Source organism: Staurois parvus, unplaced genomic scaffold, assembly GCF_062004578.1.
Source record: "Staurois parvus isolate SC_StPar_1 unplaced genomic scaffold, SC_StPar_1.0 ptg000618l, whole genome shotgun sequence".
Classification (NCBI taxonomy): domain Eukaryota; kingdom Metazoa; phylum Chordata; class Amphibia; order Anura; family Ranidae; genus Staurois; species Staurois parvus.
The window spans coordinates 1,115,065-1,136,120 of NW_028318414.1; the positions used below are offsets into that span (position 1 = coordinate 1,115,065).

The 21,056-nt window shown below is 40.1% G+C and overlaps 1 protein-coding gene across 2 annotated transcripts in view; it reads left to right on the plus strand.

The window, feature by feature from the left end:
- Positions 1-21,056, plus strand: part of MSH3 (mutS homolog 3) — a 240,024-nt gene that overhangs the window by 144,950 nt on the left and 74,018 nt on the right. For both annotated transcript variants that reach the window (XM_089693221.1, XM_089693222.1), the window contains 3 exons: positions 1,250-1,314; positions 10,550-10,666; positions 20,526-20,633. In XM_089693221.1, the coding sequence (XP_089549347.1) occupies positions 1,250-1,314; positions 10,550-10,666; positions 20,526-20,633 (290 nt within the window). The remainder of the gene's footprint in view (positions 1-1,249; positions 1,315-10,549; positions 10,667-20,525; positions 20,634-21,056) is intronic.

The window sequence follows — 21,056 nt, forward strand, 5'->3', positions numbered from 1 at the left end:
TGAATTCCAGAGTTTATCAAGACATTTTGCAGGAAAACATACGACCATCTGTCCGCCAACTGAAGCTCCGCAGAGGATGGGTGATGCAACAGGACAATGACCCAAAGCATACAAGTAATTCAACAAAACAATGGCTGCAACAGTATATTTTGCCAGTAGTGCTGTGGAACATCCAGGTGCTCTTTTGCAAACTTCAAACGTGCTGCAATATTCTTTTTGGACAGCAATGGCTTCCTCCGTGGTGTCCTCCCATGTACTCCATTCTTGTTTAATATTTTCCTTATTGTAGATGTTTCAACAAAAATGTTAGCATGTGCCAGAGATTTCTGTAGGTCTTTAGCTGACACTCTGGGATTCTTCTTTACCTCATGCAGCATTCTGTGCTGTGCTCTTGCAGTCATTTTGCCTAGGGAGAGTAGCAACAGTGCTAAACTTTCTCCATTTGTAGACAGTCTGTCTTACCGTGGACACGTGAACATCAAGGCTTTTGGAGATACTTTTGTAACCCTTTCCAGCTTCATGCAAGTCAACAATTCTTGATCGTAGGTCTTCTGAGAGCTCTTTTCTGCGAGGCATGGTTCACATCAGACAGTGCTTCTTGAAACCAGTAAACCCAAAACAGGTGTGTGTTTTTTAAGGGCAGGACAGCTGTCAGCAATACATCCAATATCATCATAGTGATTGGAGTCAAGGTTGGCTCACTCCTGGCTCCAATTAGCTCTGGGAGAAGTCATTAAGCTAGGGCCTCACATACTTTTTCCTCCCTGCACTGTGAATGTTTACATGTTATGTGCAATTAAACCATGGCAACATCTAATGTTTGTGTAGTATTATGTTTAGCAGACTGTGTTCTTCTATTGTTGTGACTTAGATGACGTTCAAAGCACATTTTATGCCCAATTCATGCAAAACTCCATGTAATCCCAAGAGGTTCACATACTTTTTCTTGCAACTGTATAATAGTTTAATTTAAAATTCACTTTAATATTTTTGAGGGAATAAGTGACAGGATTAAAAAGCTTTCTCAGAAGGAAGTATTGACAAGCCTGTTTTTCTCAGTGCAGGTTTCTTTTAATCAAAATTGATCATGGCTGTGTGTTCAAAATTGTTGTTAATAACTAATCCTTAATAAAATTTGGTATTTCTGTTAAGTGATTGTACCTTTCACTTTCTTAAATCTGTATTGCAATGCCTAGGTTGCATTTTCTATTTACATTTTATTTTTCTCATGTTGACATTTTTTTTTAAGTTTTTAATAGAAGTGAAGAATTCCTTGGTGTCTAATGTGCCATCCAACTGGGTCACTGTAAGTAGGTATGTGGTTGAATATGCGCTTGTGCTAGTGTGTATATTTTGATCCTGTCGAGATATGGCTACCGCTCTCCCTTTTTTGAATGGTCTGTCCTTTGCGAACAGTTGTCTCCAGTGGGCACAAGCACTGTGCAGATGCAAACCCACAGTTGTGAATCCATTTGGGCTCCTGACACTGTGACCCCCATCTTAAGCATGTGTGGAAATACCTCTCGGGTGGTAAGACAGCTTTCCATTTCTTCCCCTGGCTTCCCCTGCACATAGTGGAACTTCGCATGCACCTCCTTATTAGTTTAACGCCTGCCCAGTGGGACTGTTGAGTTGACACCTCTGTAGTGAAAGAGTTGGAGGAAAGGATTGCCAGCTCGCTGCCTGAGAGGCTACAATCTCCATGCCCAATTACCTCCAACAGTAATAGAAAAGATTATACAAAAAAGAAAAACGTGTCGTAGGAGCAGGTGTATCCACCCATTGAAATGCATTTCCCCAACTCACCACTATTAGGGTGTGGATTCTTAAACCAAACGACATATAAATAGATATTAGCAGCTGACAAGGGCAGACCTGCCACAAAAGCGGTATATAACGAATCCCATACGGAGTAATATTCACTATTATAGTGGATGCAATTATTTTTATTAAGATCACATGGATCATGAAAAGGTAGACATTTATATCATGGTGAACACATTGTCAATCATGAGAGTAAAATCAAAAAATCAAAACAAAAAAACATTTTGCGTTTTCACTTAGCTGCATATATGTTCTGTGCCTCAATTAGGAATTCCAGCACTCTTCTATATAGAGAATGTTTTGGGCCTTTTATAGGTGAATACTGATTTTTTATCTCACAAGCATTATTACAGTTGTGACCAAAATTATTCAACCCCCACTGAAATTGAGTGTTTTGGCCAGTTTGACATTGCTTTTGATCATTCAGTCATCTTGCTTACATTTACATTAAAGAGGCACTTGTAGGTCAGACAAATATAACATAACAGTTATAATGAAATAACCACAAATGTCTTTTCTGTGCTCACAGCATTATCAGTTTTATTCAACCCCCAAGTGACATTCAATCTTAGTACTTAGTACAGCATCCTTTTACAGTTATAACAGCTTTTAAACGTGAAGCATAGCTTGACACAAGTGTCTTGCAGCGATCTACGGGTATCTTCGCCCATTCTTCATGGGCAAAGGCCTCCAGTTCAGTCACATTCTTAGGCTTGCGCACTGCAACTGCTTTCTTTAAGTCCCACCAGAGGTTCTCAATCGGATTTAAGTCTGGTGACTGCGATGGCCACTCCAAAATGTTCCAGCCTTTCCTCTGCAACCATGCTCTAGTGGACTTGGAGGTATGCTTGGGATCATTGTCCTGTTGAAAGGTCCAACGTCTCCCAAGCCTCAGGTGTGTGACGGACTGCATCACGTTTCCATCCAATATCTCCTGGTACTGAAGAGAATTCATGGTACCTTGCACACGCTGAAGCTTCCCTGTACCTGCAGAAGCAAAACAGCCCCAAAGCATGATTGACCCTCCACCATGCTTCACAGTAGGCAAGGTGTTCTTTTCATCATAGGCCTTGTTCTTCCTCCTCCAAACATAGCGTTGATCCATGGGCCCAAACAGTTCTAATTTTGTTTCATCAGTCCACAGAACACTATCCCACAACTTTTGTGGTTTGTCCACATGGCTTTTGGCATACTGCAGTCGACTCTTCTTATTCTTTGGAGACAGCAAGGGGGTACGCCTGGGAGTTCTGGCACGGAGGCCTTCATTACGCAGTGTGCGTCTTATTGTCTGGGCTGAAACTTCTGTACCCACATCTGACAAATCTTTTCTCAGTTCCTCAGCAGTCACACGGGGACTTCTCTCCACTCTACGCTTCAGGTAGCGCACAGCAGTCGAAGTCAGCATCTTCTTTCTGCCACGACCAGGTAGCGTTTCAACAGTGCCCTTTGCCTTGAATTTGCGAATGATGCTTCCTAAGGTGTCTCTTGGTATGTTTAACATCTTTGCAATCTTCTTATAGCCATTGCCCTTCCTGTGAAGAGAAATCACCTCTTCTCTTGTCTTCCTGGACCATTCTCTTGCCTTCACCATGTTTGTAACCACACCAGTAAATGTCTAGAAGGAGCTGAGTATCACAGTCATTTTAAAGCTGCCTAATTGGTGCTTATTATGCTTGATTGCTGCTCGGTGACATCCACAGGTGTTTTCAATACCTGATGGAAAGCACCTGTATGAACCTCTGTTCTTCAGAGTGGTAGTCTTTAAGGGGTTGAATAATTGTGGCAATGAAGAAACCACATAAGAACCATTTACTACTGTATTACATAAACAATTGATGTCATTTTAGTTGCATTTGGGTAGTTACAACGTCCTTGTAGGATTTGATTCTGAATACAATTCCAAATGTACACTATAGTCCCTAAACCCCTTTACAGCATTGGGGGTTGAATAATTTTGGTCACAACTGTATATGCAAAACGGGACGACCAGTCCTTAGAATCCCTTAAAGGAACCGCCTTGCTCTTACATAAAAGAGAAATTTTTGGAGCCCTTTTTAGGCACGTTACTTGAATGTTTAGTGCTTTAATGCACAATCAAGATATCCCTACAATTATTCTACAATTTTTGGTATAAAGGAGAATACGTCTCTCATCACCACAGAGGATTTACACAGATACACATCTTACTAGTGGAAACATTATGGTCTCTATTAGGGTAATTATTTCCTTCATTTGGAAGTGCCCATGATTTTCATGTGAACTTGGTACTATAACATTTGTTGGTTTATTTTAGAACCAGAACTACTGCTATCCACTGAAAATACTTTATATTAGAAATATCGGCCGATTGAAATCGGCCATACATTGTAAATCTAATTTAATCAATCCAAGTGATGATCTGCTAAGAAGGTAATAAATTATTCTATTATATTACATGCCTCCATCAGTGGCCATATGATTTACTAATAGGATATATCTTGACACTGCAAGTTCATGACAGGCATTTAGCAAATATTCAGGGATTTTTGTATTCATTTGCACAATTATTCTTCAGGATTTCTGCTATACATGCTTCCATCACCACACTTTGATGAATTGGAAGGAATTACTTTGATACCTTTAAAGATAGAAGATACAGATTAAGAATACGGAAGATACATTCATATCTGGATTTCATATATGGACTTTCCATAATGAATACAAAAGCAGTCTTTGCCAATTTTTATCTGGCTGTTTTTGCCATATATATGCAGCTAAGTGAAAACGCAGAATGTTTTTTGTTTTTATTTTTTTATTTTACTTTCATGATTGACAATGTGTTCACCATGATATAAATGTCTACCTTTTCATGATCCATGTGATCTTAATAAAAAATAATTGCATCCACTATAATAGTGAATATTACTCCGCATGGGATTCGTTATATACCACTTTTGTGGCAGGTCTGCCCTTGTCAGCTGCTAATATCTATTTATTAGTAATAGAAAAGCACCTGCACAGTGTAGTTGCACTTTTGCCTGGGAGTTTAACCATTTCCTGTCCGGACACTTTTACCCCCTTCCTGTCCAGGGCAATTTTCAGCTTTCAGCGCTATCACACTTTGAATGACAATTGCGCGGTCATGCTATATTGTACCCATATGAATTTTTTACCATTTTTTTGAGACAGATACAGCTTTATTTTGGTGGTTTTTATTCACCGCTGGGATTTTCATTTTTTTTACTATGTAAATGAAAATGTCCAAAAATTTTGAAAAAAAGTGGGTTTTTTTTATAAAATTTTGCAAATAAATAATATTTCATCGTAAATCTTGTTCAAAATTTATTCCGTTATTTTTTTAGTAAAAAAAAAAAATCCAAATTAGTTTATAACCAAAAATTATAATTTTTAAACATTTTTTTTTACATTTTTATTTTTTATTTTTTATTTTTTTTTACATACTGTCACCCTAGCAGTACAGTGTCACCATGGTGACACTGTACTACTTGTGGGGGGTGATGAAGATTTTTTTTTTTTTTTTTACACCCATATAGGATGTAAAAGCAATCATTTCTCTTTCTCTCTGTCTGCATTCTTGCAGTCATTGAGAAGTACTGAGTGAGCTGTGATTGGTCACAGCTTGCCACATGGTACAAGGCTGTTGTGAATAGCCTTGTACCATGTGACCTCTGTGATCATTCACAGATTTCACACGTAGTAAGCAATGATGTCAGAAGTGACATCTTGCTTACTACTTTGCATGTGATCACTGATTCGCCAATCAGTGATCACATGATCGGGACCTCGTACAGAGGTCCCGTCCGATGATCGGTGTTTCACTGTGTCCAGAGGACACAGCGGGCACCGGATCGCGGTGGTGCGCGCTCCCAGGTAGCGCGCACAGCTAGAAAAGGCGGGTGCCGTTTATGAACGGCAACCCGCCCCTGGACTGCCACCGCCCTGCCGTTTATAAACAGCAGGCTGACGGCAAGAGGTTAAAAAAGAGACAAAATGAGGAGTTACATCTAGGGTCCCATTCTGTGTAGGTGTATGAACATATACATTCATAACAACAAAGCATCAATTTCATTCCTGACCCATGCACTCTGTGCAGTACTAAATCCTGACCTTTGCACTGTGCTACCTAATCTTGACCCAAAGCAGAGTTTTTCAACCATACTCCTTTATGCTCCTCCCACTGTCACAGTAATTTTCCAAGGCATGTTATGTATACAAGTATAAAGAAAAAAATGCGCTTGGTGCAAAAAATAATAAATACATCTGAGAAAATAAGTGTACACCTGCACCCAAAAGCACATAGATACAACTGTGTAATACATCCAAAAATAAAAATTGTTGTGCTATACCTTTAAATTAATATTACATACATAACACCCTTAAGTGCAAAAAATGTTTATAAAAGTCTAACACATCCAATATAATTGTGATCCAGGGATATGGAAGCTTTTTCAAGGCCCTTTGTGACTCCACCAACAATATATAACATGACAGCCTTTTGCCAGGTGAACAGACCTCAAAGCTTCAGAGGTCAGTTCACACACAATGTAAATGCCTGAGGATGATCCCAAGGCATTTACATTGTGTGTGAACTGACCTCTGTAGCTTTGAAGTCTGTTCATCTGGTAAGAGGCTGTCATTTTCTATATTGGTGGTGGAGTCACAAGGGACATTGAAAGAGCTTTCATGTCACTGGATCACAATTATATTGGATGTGTTGGACTTTTATAAACATTTTTTGCACTTAAAGGTATAGCACAATATTTTTGCTTTTGTATGTTCTGCATACTGCATCATTTTACTGTTCAGGATGCCCAAGGTATTTTGTCTTTTTGCCTTGACTGTCTGCCTCTTGCTCCAAATGTCTGCGAGCAATTGTTTGAGGGTGTGTAAAAATGGAGGTGTGAGTTTGTGGGTGTGGCTGCAAATAGTGGCATAGTTACTACTGGGTGTGCTCAGTAGGATGTCCCCAGATTTTAATTTTGAAAATGTGCTAACCTTTATGTTGGGATACATTTTAACACTCAGATGATTTCTTTCATATTTAGGAATTTGGTTATGTTTCCTTTTTCCATTATTTAGGCGGCCACACACGTGTGGAAGTTCATATGTGTGAATGTAAAACCTGTAAGGCTACATTTTACTATAGGTTCAATTTTCTCTTAAATCACAGTTCTTCTGATTCATGACCATAGGATTTTATAGCACCACCTACCAGAGTAGGACACTAGGTAGAAAAGAACACAGCACTGCCTATGGGCAGTCCTCTCTAATATAAAATGCTGTGCGCTGGGTCGGCTACAATAGTTCCATCCTGTACCAGGGCGGCCAGTGAGTTAAACACCTCTCGGGGATGCATGTAACCAGGCACTGGAGTCAGTGTCATAATTTTACCCTGGTGGACAGCCCCTCACCTCAGTGGAGAGGAGGATCTGTCATGGGAGCCTTACCCGCACACTCTGCTGTATCAATAAATTGATGCTACTCTTCATTCCTGGATTGTGGGGTACGGGTATTCCCTCTAGCGTTGTTAGTCCCGCGAGGTTCCTTCCTTCCTCCCTCCTGGTATGTGCTTTTTTCCCCCCTGGCCGGGCTCCTTCCCCTTCTCCTACCGCCCAGTCCCTGTAGCTTGGACCGTCTTTTCCTGGCATTCCTTGGCAGGGAGGGAGGCCTTTTTGATTGTCCCTGCGGGATCTGCATGGTGGGGGTCTCCTCCAGGGGTCCAGGAGGCTGCATTGTGGCTGCCATGTACATTATTGTGCCTGTTGGCCACTTTCCTCAGAGGTGCAGTGGCCGGTTAGAGGAAGGGTGGCTGTTTTGTGATGGACCTGCCCATTGACTTGTATGGGAGCTGACTGGGGAAGTGCATGGTGACCAGTTTCTTGTAGCTGAGCAGCTGCAGCCATCTTGCCACCAATCCCTATTGATTAGTATGGGAGCTGGCTGGGTTAATGCATGGTGGTCATTTTCTTGTTTGTATTTGATTTGTCCACCTCTCGTTTAGTTGCTGCTTTGGGACATCCCTATAGTTAAGAATCAGAAGAACTACAGGTGAAACTCAAAAAATTAGAATATCGTGCAAAAGTTAATTTATTCCAGTAATGCAACTTAAAAGGTGAAACTAATATATGAGATAGACTCATTACATGCAAAGCAAGATAGTTCAAGCCGTGATTTGTCATAATTGTGATGATTATGGCTTACAGCTCATGAAAACCCCAAATCCACAATCTCAGAATATTAGAATATTGTGAAAAGGTGCAATATTCTCGGCTCAAAGTGTCCCACTCTAATCAGCTAACTAAGCCATAACACCTGCAAAGAGTTCCTGAACCTTTAAATGGTCTCTCAGTCTGGTTCTGGTTCAGTAGGAATCACAATCATGGGAAAGAATGCTGACCTGACAGTTGTGCAGAAAACCATCATTGACACCCTCCATAAGGAGGGAAAGCCTCAAAAGGTAATTGCAAAAGAAGTTGGATGTTCCCAAAGTGCTGTATCAAAGCACATTAATAGAAAGTTATGTGGAAGGGAAAAGTGTGGAAGAAAAAAGGTGCACAAGCAGCTGGGATGACAGCAGCCTGGAGAGGATTGTCAGGAAAAGGCCATTCAAAAGTGTTGGGGACTTTCACAAGGAGTGGACTGCGGCTGGAGTCAGTGCATCAAGAGCCACCACACACAGACGGATCCTGGACATGGGCTTCAAATGTCGTATTCCTCTTGTCAAGCCGCTCCTGAACAACAATGTCAGAAGCGTCTTACCTGGGCTAAGGAAAAACAGACCTGGTCTGTTGCTCAGTGGTCCAAAGTCCTCTTTTCTGATGAGAACAACTTTTGCATCTCATTTGGAAACCAAGGACCCAGAGTATGGAGGAAGTATGGAGAGGCACACACTGCAAGATGCTTGAAGTCCAGTGTGAAGTTTCCACAGTCTGTGTTGATTTGGGGAGCCATGTCATCTGCTGGTGTTGGTCCACTGTGCTTCATTAAGTCCAGGGTCAACGCAGCCATCTACCAGGAGATTTTGGAGCACTTCATTCTTCCTTCCGCAGATGAGCTTTATGGGGATGCTGACTTCATTTTCCAGCAGGACTTGGCACCTGCCCATACTGCCAAAAGCACCAAAACCTGGTTCAATGACCGTGGGATTACTGTGCTTGATTGGCCAGCAAACTCGCCTGACCTGAACCCCATAGAGAATCTATGGGGCATTGCCAAGAGAAAGATGAGAGATATGAGACCGAACAATGCAGAAGAGCTGAAGGCCGCTATTGAAGCATCCTGGTCTTCCATAACACCTCAGCAGTGCCACAGACTGATAGCTTCCATGCCACACGGCATTGAGGCAGTAATTGCTGCAAAAGGGGTCCAAACCAAGTACTGAGTACATATGCATGCTTTATACTTTTCAGAGGTCTGATATTGTTCTATGTACAATCCTTGTTTTATTGATTGCATGTAATATTCTAATTTTCTGAGATTGTGGATTTGGGGTTTTCATGAGCTGTAAGCCATAATCATCACAATTATGACAAATCACAGCTTGAACTATCTTGCTTTGCATGTAATGAGTCTATCTCATATATTAGTTTCACCTTTTAAGTTGCATTACTGAAATAAATTAACTTTTGCACGATATTCTAATTTTTTGAGTTTCATGGTTAAGAATCAGAAGAGAAGGAGCAACAAAAATCCTGTTTTCAAAGTCCATATTGTGAGCACATGCCTGACTCATAAAATATACAGTATATGGTGTCTTCTGGAGGCCTTCCCAGTATGCTTATTTTTGCTTATGTTTTTTTTTTATGCATTTTTTTGCCATGTGACAGTGCCAACTTTCTTTTCATCTCTTCTTCGGCACTGGGTGGTCTTCAAAGGCCCAAAGTGCACTTTTCTCTGCATCATTATATTGTGTGTGCAGGGCGTTGTACACCCCCAGTAGGCAGGCCCATGATTCCCTGCACTCACAATCAGTGGGTGGATTGGCCTCATTCAGCTGGGCAGAGGACTAACATTGTATCCCAGAGTATGAGTCTGCGTATGACAGCACTGAAGAAGAGGTGAGTATTGCAGTGATAACTAAAGTCTTTGTGTCCTGCTGCTGGGGGACTATTTTAATTAACATTGATATATAGTGGATTTGAACTATAACACATAATTAACCGCTTAATGCTAAACCACATATCTCCTGTACCAAAACTACATAGTGCTTTAGGGATTAAGGCTGTTTTGCTTTTGAACATTTGCTGCACCAAAACTCATATCCAAAAACCATGTCATAACAAGTAAGCAAATGTTCATTTTATTGCCCTTTATTTAAATGTGATCCAATTACCTTAATCCAGTGGGAACAGTTACACTGCACATATTTATTCAAATGAGCATAATCCCTTTTCACATTCCTAAACGAGATTGGTTGGGGGGTACATCACTTTATTTGCTCAGTTTATAAAAATGTCCTTATGTTCACAAACATGTATTATGAAATTCCATGAAAGGCATTCTCAGTGCTCTTCACCATAGTAACCTGCTGCTCTATTTATAAGAAGAGATATATGAATCAACAGAGCCTACGTTCTCCATAATGGAGCTATTTTTTTTTTTTTATTTCAATCCATCTATTCTAAGGCTTGGTGGAAGTTTAAAAAAAAACTTGAGTCTAATTGTTCTCAGTGATTATATAACTGATTTCTTAGTAACCTTGATTTCTTATTTTCTGTCTTTTCAGTACAAAGGCTGTCAGTCGCTTCCACTCTCCTTTTATTGTAGAAAATTACAGACATCTGAATCAGCTTCGGGAGCAGTTAGTCCTTGACTGCAACATTGAATGGCTACATTTTCTTGAGTGAGTTCTTCAAACAGTCATTAAACATTTATAGGGAATTTGCTTGTAGTGCTGGATTGCTGTACCAGAGACTAATATCATTGGACTAGCAGCAGAGTGGGAGAGTTATTACGCTATGGATTGAGATACACCAATCTTAAGAATGAGATGATCTTTTAACATGAAGTGTATACAGTGAAATCTGGGTGTTAGTAGCCAAGTGATGAGATCTGGATTAGCTCAATACAGAACACAGATCACTGCCTCCATTTCTGCATTTTCTGCCAGCATACTATGAAATGTATCTGGTTTGGGGGCTCACATACCTCTTGTCTTTACTGTATGTAAGTGGCAAGGATGATGAAAGCCTTTTTTAAATCATTGATATAAAAGATTTCTGCTAAACTAATGCTTTTAAGCTCATTAAAGGAGAACTCTACTCAGGATAAATATTACAAACAAACAGCAAACCTGTATCTACTCTGAGCCTCTAGTATGAATCAAGTACCTGCAATTACTAATTTTCCTAGGAATTAACTACCAGAGATAAACAAAACTTTGTAAAGGTCTAATCATTGAAGCCTAAGTGCAGCCAAAATAGAAAGCACAAAAATCAGCACAAGGGACATAACTTGCAGTCAGTAGAATGAGTCCTGTGCGCTATAACCTCTACTGTTGGGTGAAATCCTTCTCAAGAGAAGAGGCATCAGCAAAAGAGACACATCCTACTAATTGTAAATTATGTCCCGTGCTGTTTTGTTTTTTTTTTTTTTTGCTGCATTAAGGCTCTAAAGTGTATATAAAGCCAAAACGTGCTTTTTTTTTTTTTTTTGTTTTTGTTTTTTTGTTTTGTTTTTTTTGTTTTGGAAAGCATGTGAAAGTTTGGAACCCCTTTCAGGCTCTTATTGGTTTCTGTGTTCCTGTTTGGGATCGTCTCCCAATTAGTTCTGGTGACCGTTGACGCCTAGACTGAAAGGGAGGGAAAATCCAAAATATTGGGTTGTTACAAGATCACAGATGGCTTGAAAATGGGATGCTTGTTTTGGTGACAGCTGTCTAAGAGGAGCGTTTTCTCACTTTGGAACAATTTCTCCTAACCTTTGTTGTTGTGTGTTATAGACCGGTAAAGGCAAATCTCTTTGATGGGAGACAGATGGCAATTAAAAACCTGACAGCGGTTCTCAACATTTCCTATTCTTTCCAAAATGAGATAAAATGTCTTGGCTTTCTTTATAAATACTTTTGGAAATGTATCAGATATTGAATAGCTGGGATGTTTTCAGCCCTTAGGATGTATGCAGCTGGTATACTGATATCATTTTTTTGAGTAAGCAATGTAAAGGTGACCTGGGCAGCTCTATAGCTGCATAATCACTTTAACAGGGCATGGAATGGTGTCCCCCCACCCATTCCACCAGGAAACCTGGGACCGATGCACCTCTCACATGGATGGACACTGAGGAGTAGGAGGAACTTCCGACAAAAATTTTGTAACTTCTGATTTCTGCTGTGTTTTTTTTTTTTAATTAGCCATTACCAGCTAGCGAAACAGTCAATCAAATGTGCACGTAGGTCCCACACGTATATGTAAATGGCGATCACACCACACATATAAGGTGTCACCACAACCCTCAGAGTGAGATTCTAGTGCCAGAGCTCACATTTAGCTCTAAACTAGTAATCTGTAAAGCCTTTTAAAACATTTCCTTTGGATAATTTAATGTACAGTAGTTTGTTGCCATTCCACAGGCATGCACAGTTTTAGAGCATGACGTGGTAGGCCTCTTCCTCACAGGGCAAGCTCCGCTAGTAGTCTGCTGGTTCAGCGGGGGATCTGTCCGCTGATCCCCGCTGAGCAGGTGTGTGGCATCACTTGTGCGGTGCAGACACAGACACAACCCACTCTCTTCTATGGGTGATCGGATGCGGATGGACCACCTTTCCATTTACACTTGACTACCATCCGATCAGCTAGATGGAAGGGGAATGAATCCCCATGCATCTGTTTTTAATGGATCAGATTGAATATAGGTAGGTGTAAACAGAAATGTATCCGTTTACACCCACCACTCCATGGAGGAGAATAGATGGTCTCCCTAAAAAAAAAAACCTTACAGGTGGATCTGATTGGTCCGCCCATGTGAAAGGGGCTTTATGTATTTACTCAGCGCAACATGTTTTATAGTTTACCCAAAAAAATGGGTATTATACTTTGTGTGCACTTAAATTCATTAAAGTATATTGCTTGAAAATTTGCATTTGATAAGCGTTTGTACTATGATCTGTGATTTGGGGGGGAGAATCTTGTGACTAACTATGATTTAATTGTTTGATAGGTACTAAGAGTATAGAGAGAGCATGGCTGCCTTTAGAGGGTTACTGTCTATCGGAAACCTCCTAAAAAGCATCTATACCCAGCAGAAGGAAAGTAGGGGGTTACTCTTATGACTCATTTACTTGTGTTTGTTTCAGCCTAAGCTATTGAGCTCTGCAAACAGGCTATTTCAGAAAAGTATAAACAAATGGCCTAATGGTCAGGGTTCTGGAAAAGGGAATTCTGTTTAGGCTGTGGGCTCTTTAAGAACTGCAGTAGAATTAACTGAAGTAGAAAGTGTATTAAAGGAGTTTTCTAGCCATCCAGGGCGAAGTGTGGTAACTGAGCAGGTGAGAGTTGCTTGGACATCTAGAATTCCTGGTAATCCATAGTGCTATACAGACTAAGAGACATGTCTGTCTCTGAACTCTCTTTGGGACTTTATAGAGCCAGCAGTGTGCTACCCATTTGTATTCATTTTAAATCCACACCAATACTATGCAGGAAACTGTGAAACGGAACCCAGAGTAACACTGGCTAAACATGAGGAAAAAAAAGAATATTTCTATGCAATATTGATGAGCCTGGAGCTCCTATCTTTGCATGTACAAGAACCATATGTGAACAGGTACCCTTCAGAAGATACATGTTAGTAAGGTAAATTAAGGGACACCATCATTTTTGTTAAATATATATTACGTCAAAACAATAAAACCTTTACAATTTTAAAAAAACGATGGGGTTGATTTTATTAAAATTGGTGCAATATCTGGTGCAGCTGTGCATTGTAGCCAGTCAGCATTTTGGTAAATCAATCACAATGTGTTTTGTTTATATTGGACATCTTAGATTCCTATGGAGGTATAAGCAACACCAGAGGCATAACTAGAACCTTCAGGGCCCCGGTGCAATAAATCATGAAGGGCACCCCTGACTCATCCTGGGGCCCTTTCCCTTGGTCCTCGGGCCCTTGCCACTAATTCAAGGGCCCTTTACTCCCTTTGCAGGGCCCCTTATTATGGTCCCACAGCAGGACCCTTTCACGTGTTCTACAGCGGGACCCATTCCTCCATAGTTGCTAACCTTTCTAAAAACATTCATGGACACATTTATGTGTTCTGTCGGCCATTTTAGGTGGCGTATGTAGTCAGACCTTCGCGCCGGCCATACTCATATCTGCTGCTTCTTGGCGGGTGATCCTTAATGCCGAAAAGCTGCATATATGCATAACAAAATGTCAACAAAGCTGTGCCAAGAGTGTGCCCCCTTCGCTCTCCAAACACATTTAATGGCTACTTGTGATTGGGAGCTTTCCGATCATGTGACTGGTGTGACAGCTAATCATGGCGGTCACATGACCAAAATCCCTGAGTCTGCCTCCTGGCATCTGAGACCTCTTAAAAGGTCAGGGGGTGCCAGCACTAAGGGTAGGGCATTTAAAATGAACATGATTCTACAAGAGCCACCTAATGCCATACACCTTTGCACATCTCTACACCCCCCAGAATTCCTTCGTACCCCTCAGAACGCCACCATACCCTCGGCACACTTGGAAAGGAGAGGGGTCTCTGACCCAGGCAGGCACCGGCTTCAGTACACAAGTGAGTCTTTACCCTCCCCTTTCCACTGTATAGCTGAACTGTTGACCGGAGGCGCAGAGGGAGATGTTGTGGGCATCGCAGAGCTGCCGATCGCCCTCACTGCATAGTGAACTGCTGGCCAAAGGTTCAGGGGTGGATGCCACGTCTGGGGGCCCCCCCATGGTGTCGGAACGCCAGGGTCCAGTAGTTCTGCCACTGAGCAATGCCATATTAACCTCCTTAGCAGTTTTCCCGAATGTAGCTCGGGGTAAAATTTGAGTACCAAGAGCGGCAACCCCGAGCTACACTCGGGCTTACGATGCGGCGTTACTCAGGGAGTCCCTGCAGCACTTACCTTGTCCTTCGCTCCCGCGATGTGTCCCCTGCAGCGTCCCTGGCCATCTCCTCCGGCCGATGCCGGCATCTGGCTTCCGTGTTCCGGTCCCTGTGACGTTGGGACGTACGGGCGCCGGAACCAGCGGCAAATTTGAAATTTTTTTAAAATTTTATTTTTGCTGTCATTGCTGTTTCAATGCATTTCACATATATTTTGTCCCTACTGCTTTGTCCTGTGCCCTGCCTGCATTTTGACTGTTTTTTCTGCCTGGAAACTTAGAAAAGTCCATGTCGTCCAAAAAGCGTCCCTTTACGTTGAAATCGGTTTTAGACCAGCTAGAGAACAGCGATAGTAAATCAGAACCACTTGCAGAATTGAGTGATAATGATTCGTGGGGAAATTCGTCATCAGACACTGAAAATGATTTTGCGACTTTGCTCAGCGATGTGCGAATTTGCCTCTGTATTTCAAATTTCAGTGTTTTTGGTTTGATTATATTATTAAATTAAATTTATTATTATTATATTATTATTTTTTATGATTATTTATTAAATTATAATTTATGATTTCATGTTTCAAGATTTATCATATCCGGAATGTTTACTAGACTCTTGTTCGGACAGATTTCAGTGAGTTATTCCAGCCTACAATAAAAAACTACATATTTCCATGCAAAAAAATGGTACCGCTTTCAGCACAAAAAATCGGAAAGAATCATACCGCCGAGGAAGTTAAGAGCGTGGCTGTTGGAAATGTAAAAGCTGTTTGCAGCAAAGAGGTTATAATGAAATTAAACCCATAGATTTACTGGTTTCCCAAAATAGTTACATTCAAGGCATTCCGTCAATAACTGTCACAGTGGCCTTACACTCTCAACTGAACTGTCAAGCCATTAAATGGCTGGTGTCATAACTAATCACATGTGCAGCACCATGGCAAACAGAGAATAAGATGGCAGATTCCTTGTCTGTAAAAGATTGGAAGGTTATGGTCTGCTTTAACTGCAGGTCAAATACACCTATCAGTGTTCTTTAAATAAACTCAGAGTGTCTAAAACTAATGCCAGAAGCAAGCTGCTTTTGTTCTTTTTTGAGCAAATTGATCCAGGCCTTTAAGTAACTGAGATCTTGCTTTCTTGTATGACTAGCATGGTAGACTGAGGTATGATTAAAAACTTTAATGTATTCTGTGTTATATACTGTAAGTTTTACTTTACTCTACCAGAGCAACAGATATGGATATTATTAAAATGATTGAACAGCAGGATGATCTGTGTGTTTGTTTGTGTGTGTGTGTAGTGTTTTTTGGGTTGTGTGTTTTTTTTGTTTTGTTTTTTTAAACAAATACCCTTAAAGCCAAATTGTAACATGGAAAGTGTCTATCACTGCTACTCCCATGTTCTCCACCACTTCAGCATCCTACCTTTTCTTTCTTTGACCATTGGTGATGCAACTCTTGCCCATGCCTCACAGGGGTGGACTGACCATTTGGAAACTCGGGCACTGCCCGAGGGCGCGGGGTCAGTAGGGGGCCCTATGGGATGCCCCTGGTACCTTTTTCATAGGCTTTTTTGAGTTTGGGCAAGGACACAGGGGCCCCATGATCCCCTATTGCCCGGGGGCCCCATGAGTTGTCAGTCTGCCCCTGCTCCTAAAGCTACATAGTCCCAACTCTTTTAGAGCTAATCAGGCATTGTTTCCATGACATGATTAGATCTATATATTAAATATACCCATGAATAGACATGTGCAATTTGTTTCATTTTGATAAATTTTTTTGTGGAAAATTTAATTTTCTGAGATTTGGATGTATCCGAATCTCTTAATGGAAACAGAAACAAATGACAACGGATCCAAAAAAGTTATAACAAAATTATTGAATGCATTTGTTTCATTTGGATGATGTCACATAATGTAATAGTAGTTCGGGTCCATGGGAAAATTAGTTACATTTTCAAATATGTTTGATAATTCGGATAACAAATGGATCCAAATTTCGTTCCATTCATTAATTCGGACACTAATGACGCCAGTCAATATTGTCCAATCAGCTTACCAATGCCATTGCTCTTGATGCGTTGGACTAGTGTATGAAAATAGTAAATCCGCCCGATTCAATAAAATATAGAATATATTGCGATCTTCCAGAAAAACTGGTAATTTTTTCGAATCCACTCAGAACAAATATTCGAAACGAATGCTGATGATATAAAACAAATGCTGAAAACAAATGGTTTAAAATACCGAATATGACGAAACGACATTCTTCAATTAATGAATGCATCCAAAAGGAAACAAAAATTTCCGGCATGCACATTTCTACCCATGAATTCAGATTTTTATTAAAACCGTTACATTCTGGTAAAGCAGATTTTGCACCAGGTATGTATTGCGTATTGCATACTGCTGCAGAGAGATTTCTAGTGTACATGTGCATTGTTTCCTGTAGTAGTAAACTCTTTATGTACCATGCTTCAGTATTAATTTGAATAATAATTTCCACATCCTGCTGCTTAGAGCTAAACCTATTAGAATTATGTAACATATAAATGTAGTATTGCAATTAATGTTAACCTCTCCTTCTAAATGATTTTTTCATGTAATAAATATACAGTTTAGCTCTACATATACACAGATCCAGCTAGATTCTACTTTTCATAGCCACGGAAAAATAAAACTTTAATTTACTTGTACAACAGTCCCCTAACCCATTCATTTATCTCTGTTATCAGAACATAGCCTTTGGACACTACTGGTTTACTGTTAAATTACCCTAGAGAAGTCAGTTGGTGGAGAGTAAAATTGGTTTTATTAATCAATTTGATAGATGCTTCTAGTGATGTCAGTAACCATAAGGGATTAATATCGTACACTTTGTGCATTCTTATTTACTGGTAACACAGCTATGGAGTATTAAAAGATAAAATGCTTTAATTCTGTTGCTTGCAAAGCTTTTATGTGGCTTTTTGCCTTTATACTAATTTACAGCATATATAATGTGCATATTTAACACCGTCCCTTGTTTAAAAGTACAAATTGTGCAGAATGTATACCATGGATTTCTTACCATCAACAACTAGTTATGTTTATTTCTAAAACTTATCAGCTGCATCAGTGCATTTTTTCTCTTTTTGAAAGTGTAAAATCTCTTTAGGATTGAATTATTTTTCTGAAATGAATGTAAGCTTTATTAGGATCTCTAGGCAAACATCTAAATATAAAAGTAATAATTACTATAGTGTGTGTATGTATATGTATGTATGTGTATATATATATATATATATATATATATATATATATATAATTTTTTTTCCCTGCCAAAAGGCATAGCTTTTATCACTTTGATTTTTCCAGTCGTTCGTTTTTCACATCATTAGTGTGACATTCGATTTTGGTACCAAAATTGAAAGTGCCTGATCCAACATGCTGGTTTCTTTTTAGAAAAACAAAACAACTGATGGCAGAATCGTATGAGCTATTTTCATTTTTTGGATTGACAGAACTTTCTGTTTTTCGACTCATCAACAGATATAAAGGCTGACAAGACAGGTACACTTCTGGAATCCCTCTTATTGCTAGCAGTGAAAAAACTTGCAGCTGGGTGGAGAAAATCTTTGATTTAGTGTTGTTAGACTTGGTGACTTTTTTTAGTTGTTTCACTCACCTCCTCCCTGATCCAGTGCCTGGTCTTCTCTCCAGAGCACAGCCACCAAGTGTCCTGGCTTTCACTCGGAATGCAGTTGTGGCAGCTAATCAGCAGACAACACCGCCCTAAAGAGCTAGGTGACACAGTGATCGCTATTTCTAAACCGAGCCCTCTGCTACCTGTCTGTGGTGTCTTCTGTGACACCAGTGCTTCTGTGTTTCCAGGATTCATGTATCTCCTGTGATTCCAGTGGTCCTATATTTTCAGTGACCTTGAGTTTTTTCCAGTGACTCTTTATCCTGTGACTCCAGAGACCCCAGCACTTCTGTGCTACCATTAACCCTTGCACATCAGTAAGTTTTGTGCTCCTGTGTCACCCAGTAACCCTTGACCTTCCATTGTCACCTAGTGGCCTCAGAGCATCCTGCCTTGCAAGCTAATCTCAATCCATCCTGTGTCATCTTGTCTCAGGTGTGCACCAGGCACCTCTGTGATACCTGTGTCTCCACACAGCCTCAGGTATGTTCCTGTATTTCCTGGACTGTTGTTCTGTACCTCTCTGTGCAGTCAGATCACTGTCCATGACAGTTTGCTTGAACTGTGAATCAATCCAACATATTATTATTATACAGGATTTATATAGCGAAAACAGTTTGCGCAGCGCTTTACAATATAAGGGAGACAGAACAATTACAATACATTTCAGTACAGAAGGAACAGGAGGGCCCTGCTCATGGAGCTTACAATCTAAAGGCATATTCCACTCATCTTCAGATCCTCTCAAGCTTTGATTACTGTGGACTAAAGATGAGTACCAAGAACCATTACTCGTTGCCTCTCATTACTGAGCCCTGTGATTACCTGCTTGAAGCAATATATCCACCAAACTAGATCTTTGATCTAGTTTGCATGTTGTAGTTGTGGTCCTACAGACCGTTTACTGGTTTTACATTTGTTTATGAACAGTGGCCAGTCTTCCCTTAGGCTTATATAGGCCAACACATCTTGCTCCAGCTTCACCGCCTCCACAAAAATCCTGGACGCAACAGCTTCTCCTGCCTCTATGTCGAGTGATGAGTAGCAGCTCTGCAGAAAGATGGGAAGTAGTTGAAAAAAGCTTAGTGGTGCACAGGGTAAAATAGCCCTAGGAAGGACACTACATACATTTCAACTGTATATTTAAGCTGTTTTCTTGGAGTTTTGGGAAAGAAAGAGCTTCATGGATTTTAACCCCCCTATTAAAGGGCTACCAGTTATAGGTTCATGTTTTTTATAAGTGTTTTATGACTTTGTCACTTAATAACTTTACTTATGTCAAGAATTACCCCAGCTGTGTCTGTGGGAACTTACTATATTTTTTTTCTGGATGTCAATCCTCTCTCATAAATAAATGTTATAAAAAAGTGGGAGGAACCATTTAACTTTGCAAATCGGGTAATTTTTACTTTGTGTTTCTTTTTTTAAGTTTGACCTGTTGCAGTGCATGCAGTTAGTGTTACAATTCACTTCCCAGCACTTTGGAGTCAGTTTTAATTTTTAGGAATAAGATGGTAGCAGGGATCTCTGTTGATTGAGATTACATTGAGCCTTTTTAATGAAACATGGGTCAATATCATAAAGCAAATGCAAGGCACGTGACATGTTAAGCATTTACAGATCAACAGGAAATGTGCAGTGGATCCTTTGGTTAATTTACATTTGTAATGTTTTCAATTCACTTAGTAAAAAAAGATTTGCCTGCTTATGGAAGTTACAAACTTATTATAAATGTAAGCAATGACAGAACTTAAGGCCACTGTTTTACTGTTGAACTTACTTTTTTTATTTTCTATCTAAAGTTATAGAAAAAAAATGCAGGAATGCCTTACTTTGGCACATTAATGATTTCCTCCTATGTGTGCTGTTTCATTTCCCGGGATTCACTTGGTTAACATAGCATACAAATTGTAGTTTTCTTTACCTGCACATGAATCAAGTTTCTAATTAATATTGTTTTATTTATAGTAAATTTGGAGGATATTATCATTCACTGTCTAAAGCTGTTAATCACCTAGCAACTGCTGACTGCATTTTCTCTCTGGCGGAAGTAGCAAAACAAGGCGGTTATTGCAGGTAAATCAGTTTAATGTCTGCATGCTCTTTTGTACCCTACATATAATGTATTTTAGGAAGACTAGAGGAAAGAAAAATCAGGGGATCACCCACAGTATTTGGATGTAAAATGTTTAAAAATTTGTTTCTGTAAAAAATTACAACAAATGTAACATTAATAAAGTACACAAGTCATAACTGAAAATTAAACCTGAAAGTGGGAGTAAACTCCCAATGGACACGTGTACCTACACTCAGACTTATTATAAAGCTTTACCTGTAGGTACATGGAATATCTCTTAAACATGCACCTTTTAGGGAGATATTCAGGGTCCCTGCAGCTGTTGACGTCAGCAGCGCATGTGCTCTGAAGGAACAGCAAACCCTTGCTGTTCATTCAGAGCTCTGCGGCGCAACTGTGCCTTCCGTGCGCATGCGCTGGAG